We start from the raw sequence: 14,710 nt of genomic DNA on the forward strand, positions 1-14,710 counted from the left end.
TTAGACTCCCGGGGCTTTGGTCTCTGGATCCCAGCAGCAGGGATACACGTGTCGTGCCTCACCATGTTATTATGAGATCACGTGTGCTCACGGAGGCAGAATTTTTCTGTCACACTTGAAATCACTCTAAGTTATCAGATAATGATAATTTTTAAAGCCTTTCCCTCAGTAGGGAATGGAGGAGGGCTGGCATGGCGAACACCACAAGGAATTTGATGACCGGGCTTAGATGTGAGCAATAGTGCTAGTGTCCGTGTAAATTCTGACAGTTCACTTGAACTCTCCGAGCCTTACTTAGTAATCCCTTCCCACAAAAGAGATAATATTACTTCTAACCTAGGGTGCCTGGAAGGGTCAACTGAGTTAAACTGATGTTCAGAAAACAGGGCTTGTTACCATAAAGCGTGATAATGAGTGTCTTTGTCACTTTTTAACTTCAAAATGGGTGCACAATCCTTATCAAACAGCCACGATAAATATTAATTTTATTTGAAAGATGGGAAACACCTAGAAAATAAAACAACTTCTCACTGATGCTATGGCAGAGCTCAAAACAGAACCTCATTTTTCTAGCTAACTTCTCTTTCAAGGATTTCACAATGAAGTCTATCCCTAACCATCCCAAGGGCTTTCTGCACAGAAGAGACTTAAGCTGGGGCTTGGAATCAGAAGGAAGGTACTTACCACCAAATACAGCATAGTGTACATGGAGAAGGAGGCGTGGCCAGAGAAGAAGGACTTCCTGCAAGAGCAAGAGAGGGCCATGTAAGGGCCATATTCACACTCCTGACACTTATTTGCCTGTCTGTCTTCCCTCCCTAGACTGTGACCTTGACAGCAGCACTATCTTGTGTGGTTTTGCATCATTTGTCATGCTTTGGACACACTGTCTAGAACCTAGCAGGCACCCGTGGATGCGTGAGTAAGCAAAAGAATGGATGGATGGATGGATGGATGGATGGATGGATGGATGGATGGACTTACCAGTGTTCTACCGTAACTGCTTATTTATCTATGTATCTAAATCATTTGACCCTGAGTTCCTTAAGAATGGGGACTATGCCTTATTCACCCCTTGAAACCAAAGCTCAGCACTGAGCTTGGCACCTCATGTAGTGTTCCCTGAACTGCCTGTATCCGGAGCGTGCACACTGTGGCCATGGTAGGCGGTGACTCACCTGGCCTCCTGGACTTTGCTGTCGTCACCTCTGCATTTGTAGTTTTCAATGTAGCCCTCGGAGCAGTTGATCTGGCTGAAATCAGCGTTGCAGACACTCAGGAAGTGAGGACGCAGGCGCCCTATGGAGACTTTGGCAATGTCTGTGAAGGACTGGCTGATGGCACAGCCGAAGAGGAAGCAGCCCACCTGCTTATAGAGGGCAGCCACATAGGGGTTTTGAATCGTTGACCGGGACTTCTCCTTCAGGTAATAGATACGGTAGAACTCCCCAGTGATGATCTGAAAGGAAACCAACAGGGGAATTAGGCAGTATCGAGGCCTGTCATCCAAGCGGAGGTGGTAAAGGATATTTAGTGACATAAGAGAATGTTCACTATATAATGGCAGGCTATAATATAGAAAATCTCAATTTGCGGCACGCCTGGGTGGCTCAGTTGGTTAAGCATCTGCCTTTGGCTCAGGTCATAATTCCAGAGTCCTGGGATTGAGCCCCAAATTGACTCCCTCCTCAGCAGGGGGCCTGCTTCTCCCTCTCCCTCTGCCCCTCCCCCTCATGTACACGCTCACTCTGTCTCTCAAATAAAATCTTAAAAAAAAAAAAGAAAATCTCAATTTTCTATTTGAGAAATATATGGACAGAAATATGCATGGGAGGAAATACAGGACTGCTAACATGGCCATTTTTCCCTTTTTGAAAAAGTCCCACATGGCCATATGGTAACTTTGTAAAAACAAAAATATACAATCAAAAATATTTATACATAAACATATAATATTTAAAAAAATATATATATACGTTGGGGCTCCTGGGTGGCTCAGTTGGTTGCGGCTCGGGTCATGATCTCAGGGTCCTGGGATCGAGTCCCGTGTCAGGCTCCCTGCTTGGCGGGGAGCCTGCTTCTCCCTCTCCCACTCTCCCTGCTTGTGCTCTCTCTCTCTCTCTCTCTAATAAATAAAATCTTTAAAAATATATATATATGTATGTTATATATAACAGTTATATGTATTATTTTTAACAAAGAAAGAGACAAATAAAGACCCAGATATAGGAAAAAAGATTAGATGAACAATCAAGGACATGGTTAAGGCTTGGTGGCCAGAACGTCAGAGGATCTGAGCCAATCTCAGGATACTGGGCTTCAGAGTCAGGGATCACCAGCCTTGTGTCAACACTGAGCCATGGTAGGGGTTTCTATAGGAAGGTGAATGCCCAAGACCATGTCTTGGGTTTGAGTCCCGGCTCTGCCACCTGCCTGGTGTCGCTTAGCCATGACAACCTCTCCAAGCTCTGGTTTCCTTCTCCATGAAAGGAGGCTGCACACGCCCTTGCCAAGTCGTTGGTTTAAATCTGGTAACATGGATGAGAAATGACCTGGGTCACATAAAGTGATTCTTTCGTTTTTCCTTCTGAGAAGAATGCTGTGATGAGAACACTGGCCTACAAACCAAGGAACTTGTAACATCATGCCCTTTGGTGTTTGCAAATTTCCAAGTCTGCAGCCATTGTCTCCCATCTCCTCAATCCTAGAGGATAGCCAGTGAGTCTCGGCTTTCACACCCTTCCCCCATCCTACCGTGTTCACTCCTAACACTTAGGGGAGGCTTCTCAAGTCTGGGAAAAGAAAAGCCACCAGTTACTGTTTACCCACTGCATATCGGGGATCGCTCCTATAGGCTTTATTTCATGAAATCCTGACAACAGCCATGAGACAGGTGTGGCTGAAGCTCAGACAGGGGAAGCAGCTCAACCCAAACTGCCCGGTTTTACAGTAAGACCAGGGGTCCAGCTTGTTCTCCATAAGGCCACTGCCCGTGATGCCTACACGGCAGAGGGCTCTGGTCACGCCCAACCACACAGCCTGCTGCCCTTGTCTTAACTCCATCACACAGCCCTGGCCACTTCCTGATGGCAACCACAGTCCAGGGACAGCAACAGTCAACTCATCACGTACCACAGAGCTCCTTTTACAGTTTCTCACAGGGCAGGGTGATGAGCCACACTTGCTCTTTCAGGGAGCGCAGATCATGTTCCCAACCGTGAGGGAAGTAATAGACGGACATATCCGGGCACTCCTTTTCAAAGCTATATTGTTTTATAGCTGGGGAAGGGGTCAAGGCATGGGGTCTGGTCCAAGTTCTCAAGGGCTCCCAAGTGCAGCGGGGGGATGCCCAGGGACCAGCAGGTGTGGGAGTGAGAACAGCCACCAGCACTGCTAACGTGTATACAGCGATTCTGTGTTTATAAATACTTGATCATTTCTAAGAGCCACGCTTTGGTTCCCAGATTGCACTGAGTGTGATTCTACGTTACAGAGAGATGGTCAAAGACCAGTCCAGCGCAGTCCTGGCTTAGCCATTCTCTGGGAGAGCACCTGATCTCACAGATGTGCTCAGACATTACTGGTTGAATGAATGAATGAATGAATGAATGAATGAATGAAAGCAGGACCGTAGTCTTCATAGTTGTTTTATTACAAAACTGGAAATATCCTCTAAATATTGCCAAAAGCCCTTTGATAACATGTTGCAGAGATTAAAACCTGAGAAGCATAGCACGTCAGAAATGAAAGGGTCCATTATACATGGAAGAAACTGAGGTCCAAATTAACTCACAAGGAAAGATTGGACCCAGGTGTTCTAGCTCCCCACCCAGCATTCTTTCCTACCATTGCTGGTCTAATTCCCCTTTGAACCTGTTTATACTTTTACCCTGTGTAACCTTACAGGCTAACAAGTTCCAGATGTTCACTACCACCATCATGCTCTTTCTTCTTTATTTATAAATCATGCTCACATGACTTTGGAGGCAGGGACACAGCCACTCCACTCGGAGGCAGTGGCCAGGGTTCAAGTCCCTACTCACTGAGTGAATCTGAGATAAGCCAGTGTCTCCATTTGCAAAATGAGGGCGCTCAACCCTGTAATTTATCACTTCATAATTGCAATGACATTCATTTTCAACTCTCCTGTGCTACGTCCACCACTGGCCTCCCCACCAAGCAAAGGTAATAAGCAAAAGCAGAGGACAGTACTTCCTCAGAGATGATGCCACGGCTACAGGACAGAACCAAGGCCCCATGCACAGTCCCTGCCCTTGGATGGTTCCTGAGTCCCTTGATGTGTCACGGCCACAAATTAAGAAACTCTAAACTGACTTGGCTTGAGCCTGACTTCCTCTTTGATGCTGAAAAAGAACACGTGGCATTTCACTGCCAACCAGCATCTCGTACATGAATTTACTGATTAATCTCAGGTGAGTCACCTCTCTGCTTCGGCCACTTCAGGGAGAAAGGTTTGGATTACAACTCAAGGACACCTTTCAGCTCTAACATCCCTTCATTCTTAAAACTTTGGTTTCAGTGTCACAGGCCTGCACCCAGCAAACTGCCAGTTAAAATGCTTCCTGCTCTCACAGGAGGGGAAAGAGGTAAAGACGGCCAATAGTAAATAGCAGAAATAAAGCTCAACTTTTTAAAAAATTCAAGTAACCCGAAAACCTTTAGACTAAAATATCATGGCATCTCAAATTCCTAATAACAAAGCTATTAACAGCAGTAACCTTGTACATTTCTTTCGTAATTTACAGTTTCATTTGATCTGTGACTCTGTGAAGAACTTATACCCATTGTACAGCTGAGGATGGTAAGGCACTGAGGGACAGGCACTTAGCTGAAGGAATTGAGGCTTCTAAGTGACAGAGCCGAAGTAGAGCCCAGATAGTTCAAAGACACACAACAGACTATATCGACAGAATTTTTTGTTACAGATCTTCCTCGACTTACGGTGGGGTTACATCCTGATAAACGCATCCTAAGTGGAAAATATCTTAAGTGAAAGATGCACTGAATACGCTTAACCTCCTGAACATCATAGCTTCACCTAGCCTACCTTAAACACGCTCCGAACACGGACATTATCTTACAGTTGGGCACGATCAACTACCATAAAGCATTAAGTGTACAATAGCGCAGGTAATTTATTGAATACTGCACTGAAGGTGAAAAAGAGAATGGTTGTGTGGGTACAGAAAGGCTGTTTACCCTCGCGATCGCACGGCTTGACTGGGAGGTGCGGCTCACTGCTGCTGCCCAGCATCACGAGAAAGCACGTACTGTGGATCCTTAGCCCACGAAAAAAAAAATCAAAATTGAAAATCAAAGTATGGCTTCTACTGAATGCATATTGCTTGCACACCGTCGTAAAGTTGAAAGATCGTAACTCAAACCATCATAAATTGGGGATCAGCTGTATTTCTATCGTTATTAAAAACGATTTCCACCGCAGAACAGCAATTGCGTATTTTCAAGGACAGGGCCAGGCTGAAGCCATTTAGCAGACACATGACTCCAGGACCACATGGCTTCTGGGGCAGCCCTGACAGATCTCGCAGTTAATGAGCAACAAATTATGTATTTTCTCTATCCCCTTGTACAGAAGGGTCGGGGAGTCGGCAACACAGCCATAAATCATCATTATGAACCAGCCGGACTTGGCTTCTTGTAATCCTAACCCTTAAAAGACCATTGAATGAGATTCGGGCTGTGAGAGGCGGCCCGAATACCTCACCTCTGCGGAAGAGGCGAAGGTTTAAATTGTTCTCTGACACATTACACACCTAACGGCGGAGTTCCAGATTTACTGCTTTCGGACCTTATTCATTACTCACAATGTTTTTATTCCTGGGTAATAAAATCAGCTCTTCTCTCCCCCTGCAAAGGCTCGGGCCCTACCCAGGACTCCTGCCCCCCCTCCCCCCCAGCCCTCATTTCTGCTACAGTCAGCAAGGTTGTGATATGTAAATTTCACTACCCAGAAGAATGCCTTCAATGTTGATCCCTTTCGAGCGAGCGAGTGAGCGAGCAAGCGAGCGAGCAACAGATTCTGGGGCAAATGGCAAGCTGCCAGGCAGCAGAGAATTCTCCCTGACCTGCCTTTTAAAGCACTTGGCACAGAAATCTGGAAACTAATAAAGTGGGAAAGCATTGCAATTAAGCTCCAAGGGGACAGAAAGGGATCATTCCTTGCCTGAGAACGGTAACGGTTTGTCCCCATCTCCAAGAGAGCCCTTCTCTGCCTATCCTTTCTGGTGTCAAAGAGCTCCACTGCTCACATGTTCACAAATATCAAAGTGTTCTGGGGAGGAAATTCGGAGATCCTTGACTTTTTGGAAAGGAGAGAGCACGGGGTGGTCAAAGAGGCACTGATTTTGGAACTAGAAAAACCTCAGTCTGAATCCCATCTCTTACCTTAGGCAAGTGGCTTCACCTCTCTGGGCTTAGGTCTCCTCATCGATAAAAATAAGATGAATACCATCCACCTGGTGGGATTGCCAAGGGATGCAAGGAGGTGGTATGCCAAATGCCTGGTCCCCAGCAGAAGACCCCTCCAAAAGTTAATTTTTTTCTCTTTCCCTTAGAGAGGAGGAAACAAAAAATGAACACACACTTGTAGAATATATCTTTTCTAAGATCCTTCCAAAAGTTCCTTGGAAAAGAACATTCCAAATCGAAGAGTTTGGAAGTACCACCCCTCCAGAGTAGGACCAGAAAATATGTGTATGGATACGTTGGTTTTGACCATTGTATCTACAGGATGTCTTTCTTAGGGGAACAAAGCAGAAGAGAAATCTAAACCCCAGGCAGCAAGAGAAGGCCTACGGTACTGTTTATGTCATTTGTCACATTCCCCTCTATAAATGATCCCAAGAAAAGTTAAGACTTTTGCACAGCGTCCCAACAATTCCTCTTCGAGAGATTGCTGAGCTCGAAGGACAAACTTCCCTATTTTCTGATCTGCTTGAATAATAATATTTGCGTAGCACTTTACAACTTACAAAGCATTTTCACATCCACTGCGTTATCTGCTTCTCACAACACCCTAGGAATTACTAAATTATTGTCACCACTTTATAAGTCAGTATGGGGAAGGCCAGAGAGGCCGCTGAATCAGCCTTGATCAGAAATTCGGCGAGGGCAGGGCTGTTGCTGCAGTGTGGACCCCACTCCAGTCCCTGTGCCTTGTCCCATGGCATGAAGCCGACTCTCTCTGCCAAGTCCTGGCAGGCAGCAGGATCTGCGTTTCCAGGGAGACGGTTGCTCCTAGAGCACCTGGTAAGGTCACGTACTCATCAGGCACTTGCATACCTCAGTCCCTGCTAGCCACAGAGTGCCAAGCTGTTCTTTCACATCTCAGTTATGCATATTAATGAACTTCTTTCCATCCAGAACAGACTCATTCATTCAACAAACCCTGGATGATGGACAATAAAGAAGGGGGAATCATTTTTCTCAGTCCCAAGTGAAAGGAAAAATGTATCTGGGTCCTGCTTCTAAGGATGGAGCCAGGAGTATAGCTGTATTTTCTCTGAAGCTGGATGCTCTAGCTAGTACAACAAGATGCAGTATCTTTAATGACTAGAAAGAATTGATGAGAAATTTAATCTTCGTTTCTTCTCCCACTTGGTTGTCTTCAGCCTCTTGGCAGGGGATCAGCGCCCTGCAGATGGGGGCAGACGGGGAAAGGCAAGGAGGAGAGAGCTCTGTGCAAGGCCACCAATGGAGTTTCTGGGCCCTGAGGGTCAGTCAAAACTCCAATAGCTAGAGTACAGACAGCAGAGAGGCCGCAGAAGCTAGTTATGGCTGAAATCAGTGGTGGTTGCCCGAAGCTCATACGCTTTATGAAGAAGGCAGTCTGAAGCATGAAGCATCATTTTCCTAAAGGTCGGGGACTCAGAGCCACGGGTCTCCTAGATGACAGCCCTGCCTGTCCGTCAAGGGGCTCCTGAATGGGTTTTCTGTAGCACTGCCTGCTGCCCATCTCTTACTCTGTTTTGACACCAAATTCCCTGAACTTTCTGAGTATCACACCACGGTGCTTTTCTTCCTATTTCTCAAACACCTTTCTCCTTCCAGTGGCTCCCCCGTTCAGGGTTCTACCAGATCAATGTGGGTCTTCCTGGGCTGAAGCCATGCCTTTCTGCTGTGATCTCTGCTGCTTCAATTCAACCCAGTTTGAATTATTACCTCTGGGAAGATGACCACCCAAAGGACATCTCTCTCTCTCTCTCTCTCTCTCTCTCTCATTTCAGTGAACCCCTTATTCCAATCTTCTGCCACATCCCCCAACTACCTATCACCGATGACATGCACATGCCAACCATATGATCACACTCATTCCAACTTCCATCCCAAACCTCACTGCTCTTCCCTTCACCTCTGTCCAAGTCACCACCATACAGGTGGTGCAAAGACATGACCCTGCAGACCTCGCGTCCTTAATAACCACTGTCATCCGACTCTGGTCATCCTGCTTCTGCAAGCTGTCTCCCATCCATCTCTTCCTCTCTCTTCCCCTTGCGTTGTCTCTACCATGGTCCGGGCCTCATCCTCACCTTGGCTGCAAAACTGACAAAGCTAGCTTCAAATACTTTCATCAGTCTCTAGCCCATTAATTCGGGTAAAAAACTCCTTGACATTCAAGGCCTTTCACAATCTCACTGTGCTCTTTTTCTACCTTATCTCTATCTACTCCCTGATACCCTATTTCTCCAGCCAAACAGGTTTGTTTTACATTTCCCGAAAACACTCCATTGTTTGAGGTTCTCATCCCTGAAGCAATCCCTTCTGCCTGGAAGGCCAGGCTCTCTGATGAAAGTCCCACCTGCCCTTCAAAGGAGAGCTCCAGTGTCAACTTGCAGATGGGGTTAGAGTTCTGGCTCTTCTAACTTAGGGGTCTTGGACGACTGAGCACTCTAATTCTCAGTTTTCTTATGTGTAAAAAGGGGACGATGCCAGTATGAAGAGCTCCAGAGCCACTGTCATAATTAAGTGGGTCTAGTGCTCCATGGACGATGATAATGGCAATGATGATGGAATCTTCAGCAATGAAAATAAGTGATCTTCCTCTGAATTCCCATAGCAGCACTTTACTTATCCCTCATACCATCTACCGCCTTTGGCCTCTTTTGTCCTTGAAGCTCTCAGCTCTGGGGCCCACCACCAGCAGAGAGTGCTCTGGCACTCTCTGGCTCCCCTCAGGTTCTCTGACCAACTCCTCAGTCTCCCTGAGAGTAAGAGTGCAGTCGGTCTTCTCCTTGCCCTGCTTCCCCTTTAGACCATCGACTCCTGGGGGTAGCATCTGCATCTTGTACACCAGCTGCAGGCAGAGGTGTCTCCCACAATACCTGCTTGTTCTAAGGGAGGTCTCACCAAGCATCCACCTACAGCAGGCTACTGCCTTCTGCAAAAACCACTTTATACAAAACACTACTGCACACCGTCGGTCTTAGAATCTTAGGCAGTCATCTGCCCAGTGGTCTACGTGTGTTACCTTCCTCCATATGTTGAGCTCTCCAAGCAAGCCCAGGAACTACACATTTTTATAGCTCATGGAATAAAGGGAACTCTGCATAGCACCTAGCAAAGAGTAGGTCTTCCATAAATAGCAGTTCAAACACTGGGCTTTGAAGCCAGAGAGACCTGGGTTTTAATTCCTGCTCCCTCATTCACTAAACAGAGTAACCGTGCACCAGCAGCCTCATACCCTGCCTTATTTGTAAAAGAGGGTAATTAAGACGTACCTCATCTAATTGTTGAAGATGATTTAAGATAAGGCATGAGTCCCCTCACCATTGGATAGCTTGTAAATGTTATCAGATTCTCCACCCCATTCCCTAACATATACCCACTGACTCACAGAATGGATTTCTCAGCCTCCAGAGCATTATCACTTAAAATGGATTAATTAAAAACCACTTTCATACTGGATACATTTTCCAAATAGTCATTAACCCCTAAGAGCTACACAGAACGAAGGAAGAACTGCTGCAACTCTCACTTCTGCCAGGGGCTAGATGTGGGGTGTGTGTGTGTGTGTGTGTGTGTGTGTGTGTGTGTGTGTGTGTACAAACTAAATCCTAATCCCAATGCCTGTGTCTGGCATATAGATAGATTTGCCATAAATGGCAAATAGATGCCCCATCCCACCAGCCCCTCGGGGATAAGAAGGTCTCAGAAGAACTCTGTAGCCATCTGATCAGGGAACGACCCAGCTGAAGGATTCATGTGGCCACTCTCCGTGGGTGGTCTGGTAATTGCACAGATGTAGTGGATTGTAAACTGGAGGACCCGGTCTCCTACCAAGGCACCGCTGGGCCAGCCCGACTTCACTGTTTTCAGAGTTGAAAACTTGCCCTAACCTTTAATGAGGAGGCAATCTTGGGGAACCTTGTTTTCTTGGCAGTGGTCTCTCAGATAAAGGGGGCTGGGGGGTGGGGAGGAAGTAATGAAGTCCAGATGTGGGCACACTGAAGCCCGATCCTGAATAAACAAGTCTTGGAGGTATTAAGCTCTTCTTCTTGTCTCTCCAGTGAGAAATCTGCGTGTCCTATGGAGCATGTTCCCATGTGCATCATGGGCTGTATTTAAGATTTTAGGGAAGCAGATGGGATACTCTTCCCTGCTGCATAGGTCCTCTGACATCTCCTGGCCTAATGCTTTTGATTTGCTGCCCAAAATATATGGCTTTTGATTTCTACAAACACATACTGAGCACCGCAGTCTGTGCCCTGCACGAGCAATTCAAAACCAGACCAGGCCGGTCCCTGTACCTGTTGCAGTCACTTAATATCCTGTTGCAGCTCATGGGTAACTGAAAAATAAACAAGTAAACACACAGGACAGTTCCACACAGTAACTGCAAAGTCAGAGGCCAGCCCAGGGAATCTCTGGGACCTTTGAAAGGTGGGGGAGGAGGCAACCAAGGAATGTTTCCTGGAGAGAGAGATGTCTGCCGGGGGTTTATTTAGTACCTACCATGGGCAAGAGGGAAGGCCTGGTCTCGGCCTGCTAGGAACCTGTTATCTAGCTGGGGAGACAAGACCCGGACACAGATCATATTACTAGGACAGAAGTATGGAAGGTGCCATTTGTCTGTCTGAGATGCAACTAGGGCAGAGGTATACCACTGGGTCCCCAGCACCTGCTACCTTTGGGGGTGCCTGAGAAGTACCTGGGGAGGGCAGGCAGGCAGGCTTTACAAAGCAGCAGTGGTGCCATTATTTAGGAAAAAAGAAAAAAAAGAAAGGAAAGAAAAAGGTGCCTTTGAATCAGAGGACCCCTGGTCTGGCCCTGCCACTAATTAGTTATGGGAAAGTCACTGAATATTCTTGATCCCCAGTTGCCTTAGCTGTAACAATCCACCTCCCAGGACCACCACCAGGTGCAAATCAGGGAATGTGCACATAATGTGCACTTGGTTAACCGTAGGACACTACAGAAATGAAAAGGATGATTCTCGCTGACGACACGCATAATGTCACTTGATTTGACCTCCAGAAAAAACCTACGGAGTTGGTGAACTACTATTACCAATTTACAGAAAAGGAAGGTATAGTTCTTTTCCAAAGGGGTCTGATAATGAATAAGCACAAAAGTTAGGACGCGAACCTAAACCAGATGATGCCAAAGTCTAAGCTTCTTCTCCAGTGAGGAATATTATTACAGAAGTCACATTCAACAGGATCTGTGAGCAAAAGTAGAATTTATATGGCCAGAGGGAGAAGGGGATGCACCCATGACTCATCCATGCTTCAACTCCTAGATATTAAGAATCTATACAAACCACTTTCAAGCACTGAGCCCATGTTTATTTGAAATGAATCCTGAGCATTTTTTCCATATTAAAATCTTCGCCCATAATACTCTTCACAGTGTAGAGCAAGGCAAACTGAGAGGAGGCTAGGTAGGGGGTGATACTTTACTGTTTTTGCTCCTAATCTCACTGCTGCTAGAGTCATTAAACCTTTACAAGGCAGGGATAGGAACCACTGCTTTGTGGATTTGGAAAGAATTCCTATTATGCTATAATTCCAGAATCTGAGATACATCTGAAAAAGAAGTCAAAACGACTAGATTTTTCCATATCTCCTGCCATAAAAAGGTGTCTGCTTTCTCTATAACTGCTGATGATCTGCATGTCCACATCACACTCTAAAACCGCACCGGCCCCCCACTCCTTTGTTGTGGGGACACTCAAACTGGAGCGAGGGCATCCAAATCAGTCAAGGCTTCTCTTGTTGTTTTAAACAAACTCAAGGTCGGCAGGAGAAAGCCCCGAGCAGCAGGTTGCAGGATGATTAGATTTCCAGCCCTGGGTCCCCCTCCACCCTCCCTGACTGTCATTCACGCCCCTTGATCAGAAGCAGATCCTGGAGGGAGCCAGCCAGGCTCTACGACCAGTCATAATGGGAAAGGGGGAAATGTGTTGTTGTTGTTAATTTAGGCCATATATAGCTTTTCCAGAATTGAGTATACTAAAGTGAATTATTCATTTTTCCTCTGAGGTCTCTGCTTCAGCTTGTTTCCATGAGGACTCTAGTACTTAATGGCAGGTAAGTGGGTAAGCAGAACTCATGATGAGCCCACATCTCACATATGCCTCCAGCTGAAGTGCAGGGGTAGCTGGACCCGGAGGTAAAGTCCTCCTGCAAAGAGCACTGGAGGGCGAGTCCAGAGATCTGGGTTTTAATGAATTAACTACAAGGGAAGAGTGGGAGACAGGATGGGTCCCAAGGCTGGAGCTCCTTCCCGGATTCTATGCTTATTAGACATGAGGTCTCGGCAAAGTCACTTCACCACTTTTTGACTGTTTCCTCATCTACAAAGAAAACAGTTAACATTTATTGAGTATACTATAGGTGCCAAGCACTGAGTTACTTTACATACATCATGTCCATTTAATAGACGAGCCTACTGAAGCTCACCGGGGTTAATTAGCTTGCTACACATTCCACAGCAGGAGTTCAGATGTGCTCGTACCTTCAACCCCTATGCTAAATGGAGATCTTTAAGATTACCTAGCTGTTGGGGCTTCTGCAAGGATGAAATGCTTAAACATGGTTCACAGGTTTCTGTGGCACATAACAGCCCCTAACAAAGGACACCAATTATTGTGGTATTTTCTTGCTTTTTTTTTCCCCCTTTGGAACTATAGGAAAGCACTCTCCAAACCTCTTCTGTTGACACCGTATGGGATAAAGAAGCAATGCTCTTGCTCATCCTATATCCAAGGCCGTGGCACGTGACTGCCTGTTTCAAGGAAACCTGAGAGGTCAAGGAGCACTTTAATTAAAACACCAACATGACATGAGGAGAAAAGCAAGTCAAACTAAACTCCTTGAAGCAGATCTTTCTCAGAAATGCTAGCATTTCAAGAGGAAGAAGGGGCTGGTCTTGGCCAACAGCAGGGCAAGAGCTGCTGAGCAGGAGTTTTGCTTGAGGAAGGAAGCACCGGAGAGAGGGGCAGCCCTCAGAGAAGCTTCTTTAGCACCCTGTGTCCATCTAACCCAGCGCAACAAAGTCCGTTCCCTCGAACAATGGCATTTGAGTCTCAAAGCCGACCCCATGAGTGAATGCAGACACAGATGAGGAAAATGAGGGCTGCACTGCAGGGAGCGGCGGTTCGCCGGGTTCACGTGCCTCTGAGGAGTGCCACTGTCCACTGCACCGGGCCGGGGAGCTGCCCCACCACGCAAGCCCACGTTAACTGCATGCGGAGAGAGCAAAGGGCACGTGACACCCCGTCCCCGTGCTATTCTTATCTTAACCACTCCTGGGCTATAGTCGGCTTCCTAGAAGCACTCAATTAACTGATCCTCCAAGTGTCAAAAACACCTGTTCAAACCTTAGTACAAGATACTGTACAACTCTTTGCCTTCCGTGACAAACTTCCTTTCCACGAAAAGCCATTCTTCCTACAGAACTCACCCTACACTGTCAATTTGGAGCAAATAATAAAATTAGATTTTATATCTCTCAGTTTCTGAACACAAAGATCCTCAGTCCACCTTTAAGAAACTACTAGAGTTGCCAAATGGACTGTTTTTATTTTAAAGGTTGGAAAGAATTCTACTAGTCCCCATCCCCCTTCCCAATTTCAAACTGTTGATTGTGTGCCTGGTTTACGATGTTATTAAAAAACAAAGAGGGGTCTCAAAGTTTACAACCAACCCCCAGAGTGGGGAAGTCAAAAGAAAAACTTCATGAAGTGTGGTTCAGTACCATCAGCAGCTTGCATTTGATCCAGAATAGGCAAGAGTAGCCAACTGCCTATCCCTTGAGCAGTTAATTTGGATAGGACAGTCACTCTCAGTTTGAAATCAAGTCTGCAAAATGGAAAGAGGGCTATCAAATAAGCTAGGGATAGGCTTGAGCCCCAATTTTTATTTGCTGTAGACTTTGAGCATATCATTTAACCCCTTTTGAGCTTCTGGTTTTCCATTTGTATAATGGGGATATTAGAACTTAACTTGCCTGTAGTATTCTTAGCTTTAGCTTCCTTCCTTCTTGGCTTCTAATACAGGTCAAAGATAAGCTTCCAGGTTCTGGCTAATATAAACATGACTCAAGGATCTGAGAGGAAGAATTTATGACCTTGGTGGACAGGACGCCTGTCCCTTATGCCCACATGGCTGGGGTTCAAGGGCAGAGAACAAACAGAAAATTCTGCAGGTGGAGCACGGACAGCTGTGAA

General features: G+C 46.2%; 1 protein-coding gene across 1 annotated transcript in view; it reads right to left on the bottom strand.

Annotated features, from left to right (window-relative positions):
* Window positions 1-14,710, bottom strand: part of PLPP3 (phospholipid phosphatase 3) — an 83,523-nt gene that overhangs the window by 25,531 nt on the left and 43,282 nt on the right. Inside the window, exons 3-4 of the mRNA XM_027606840.2 lie at window positions 1,179-1,459; window positions 685-742 (exon numbers count right to left, since the gene is read on the bottom strand). Of these exons, the coding sequence (XP_027462641.1) occupies window positions 685-742; window positions 1,179-1,459 (339 nt within the window). The remainder of the gene's footprint in view (window positions 1-684; window positions 743-1,178; window positions 1,460-14,710) is intronic.

This window comes from Zalophus californianus, chromosome 4 (assembly GCF_009762305.2).
Source record: "Zalophus californianus isolate mZalCal1 chromosome 4, mZalCal1.pri.v2, whole genome shotgun sequence".
Classification (NCBI taxonomy): Eukaryota; Metazoa; Chordata; class Mammalia; order Carnivora; family Otariidae; genus Zalophus; species Zalophus californianus.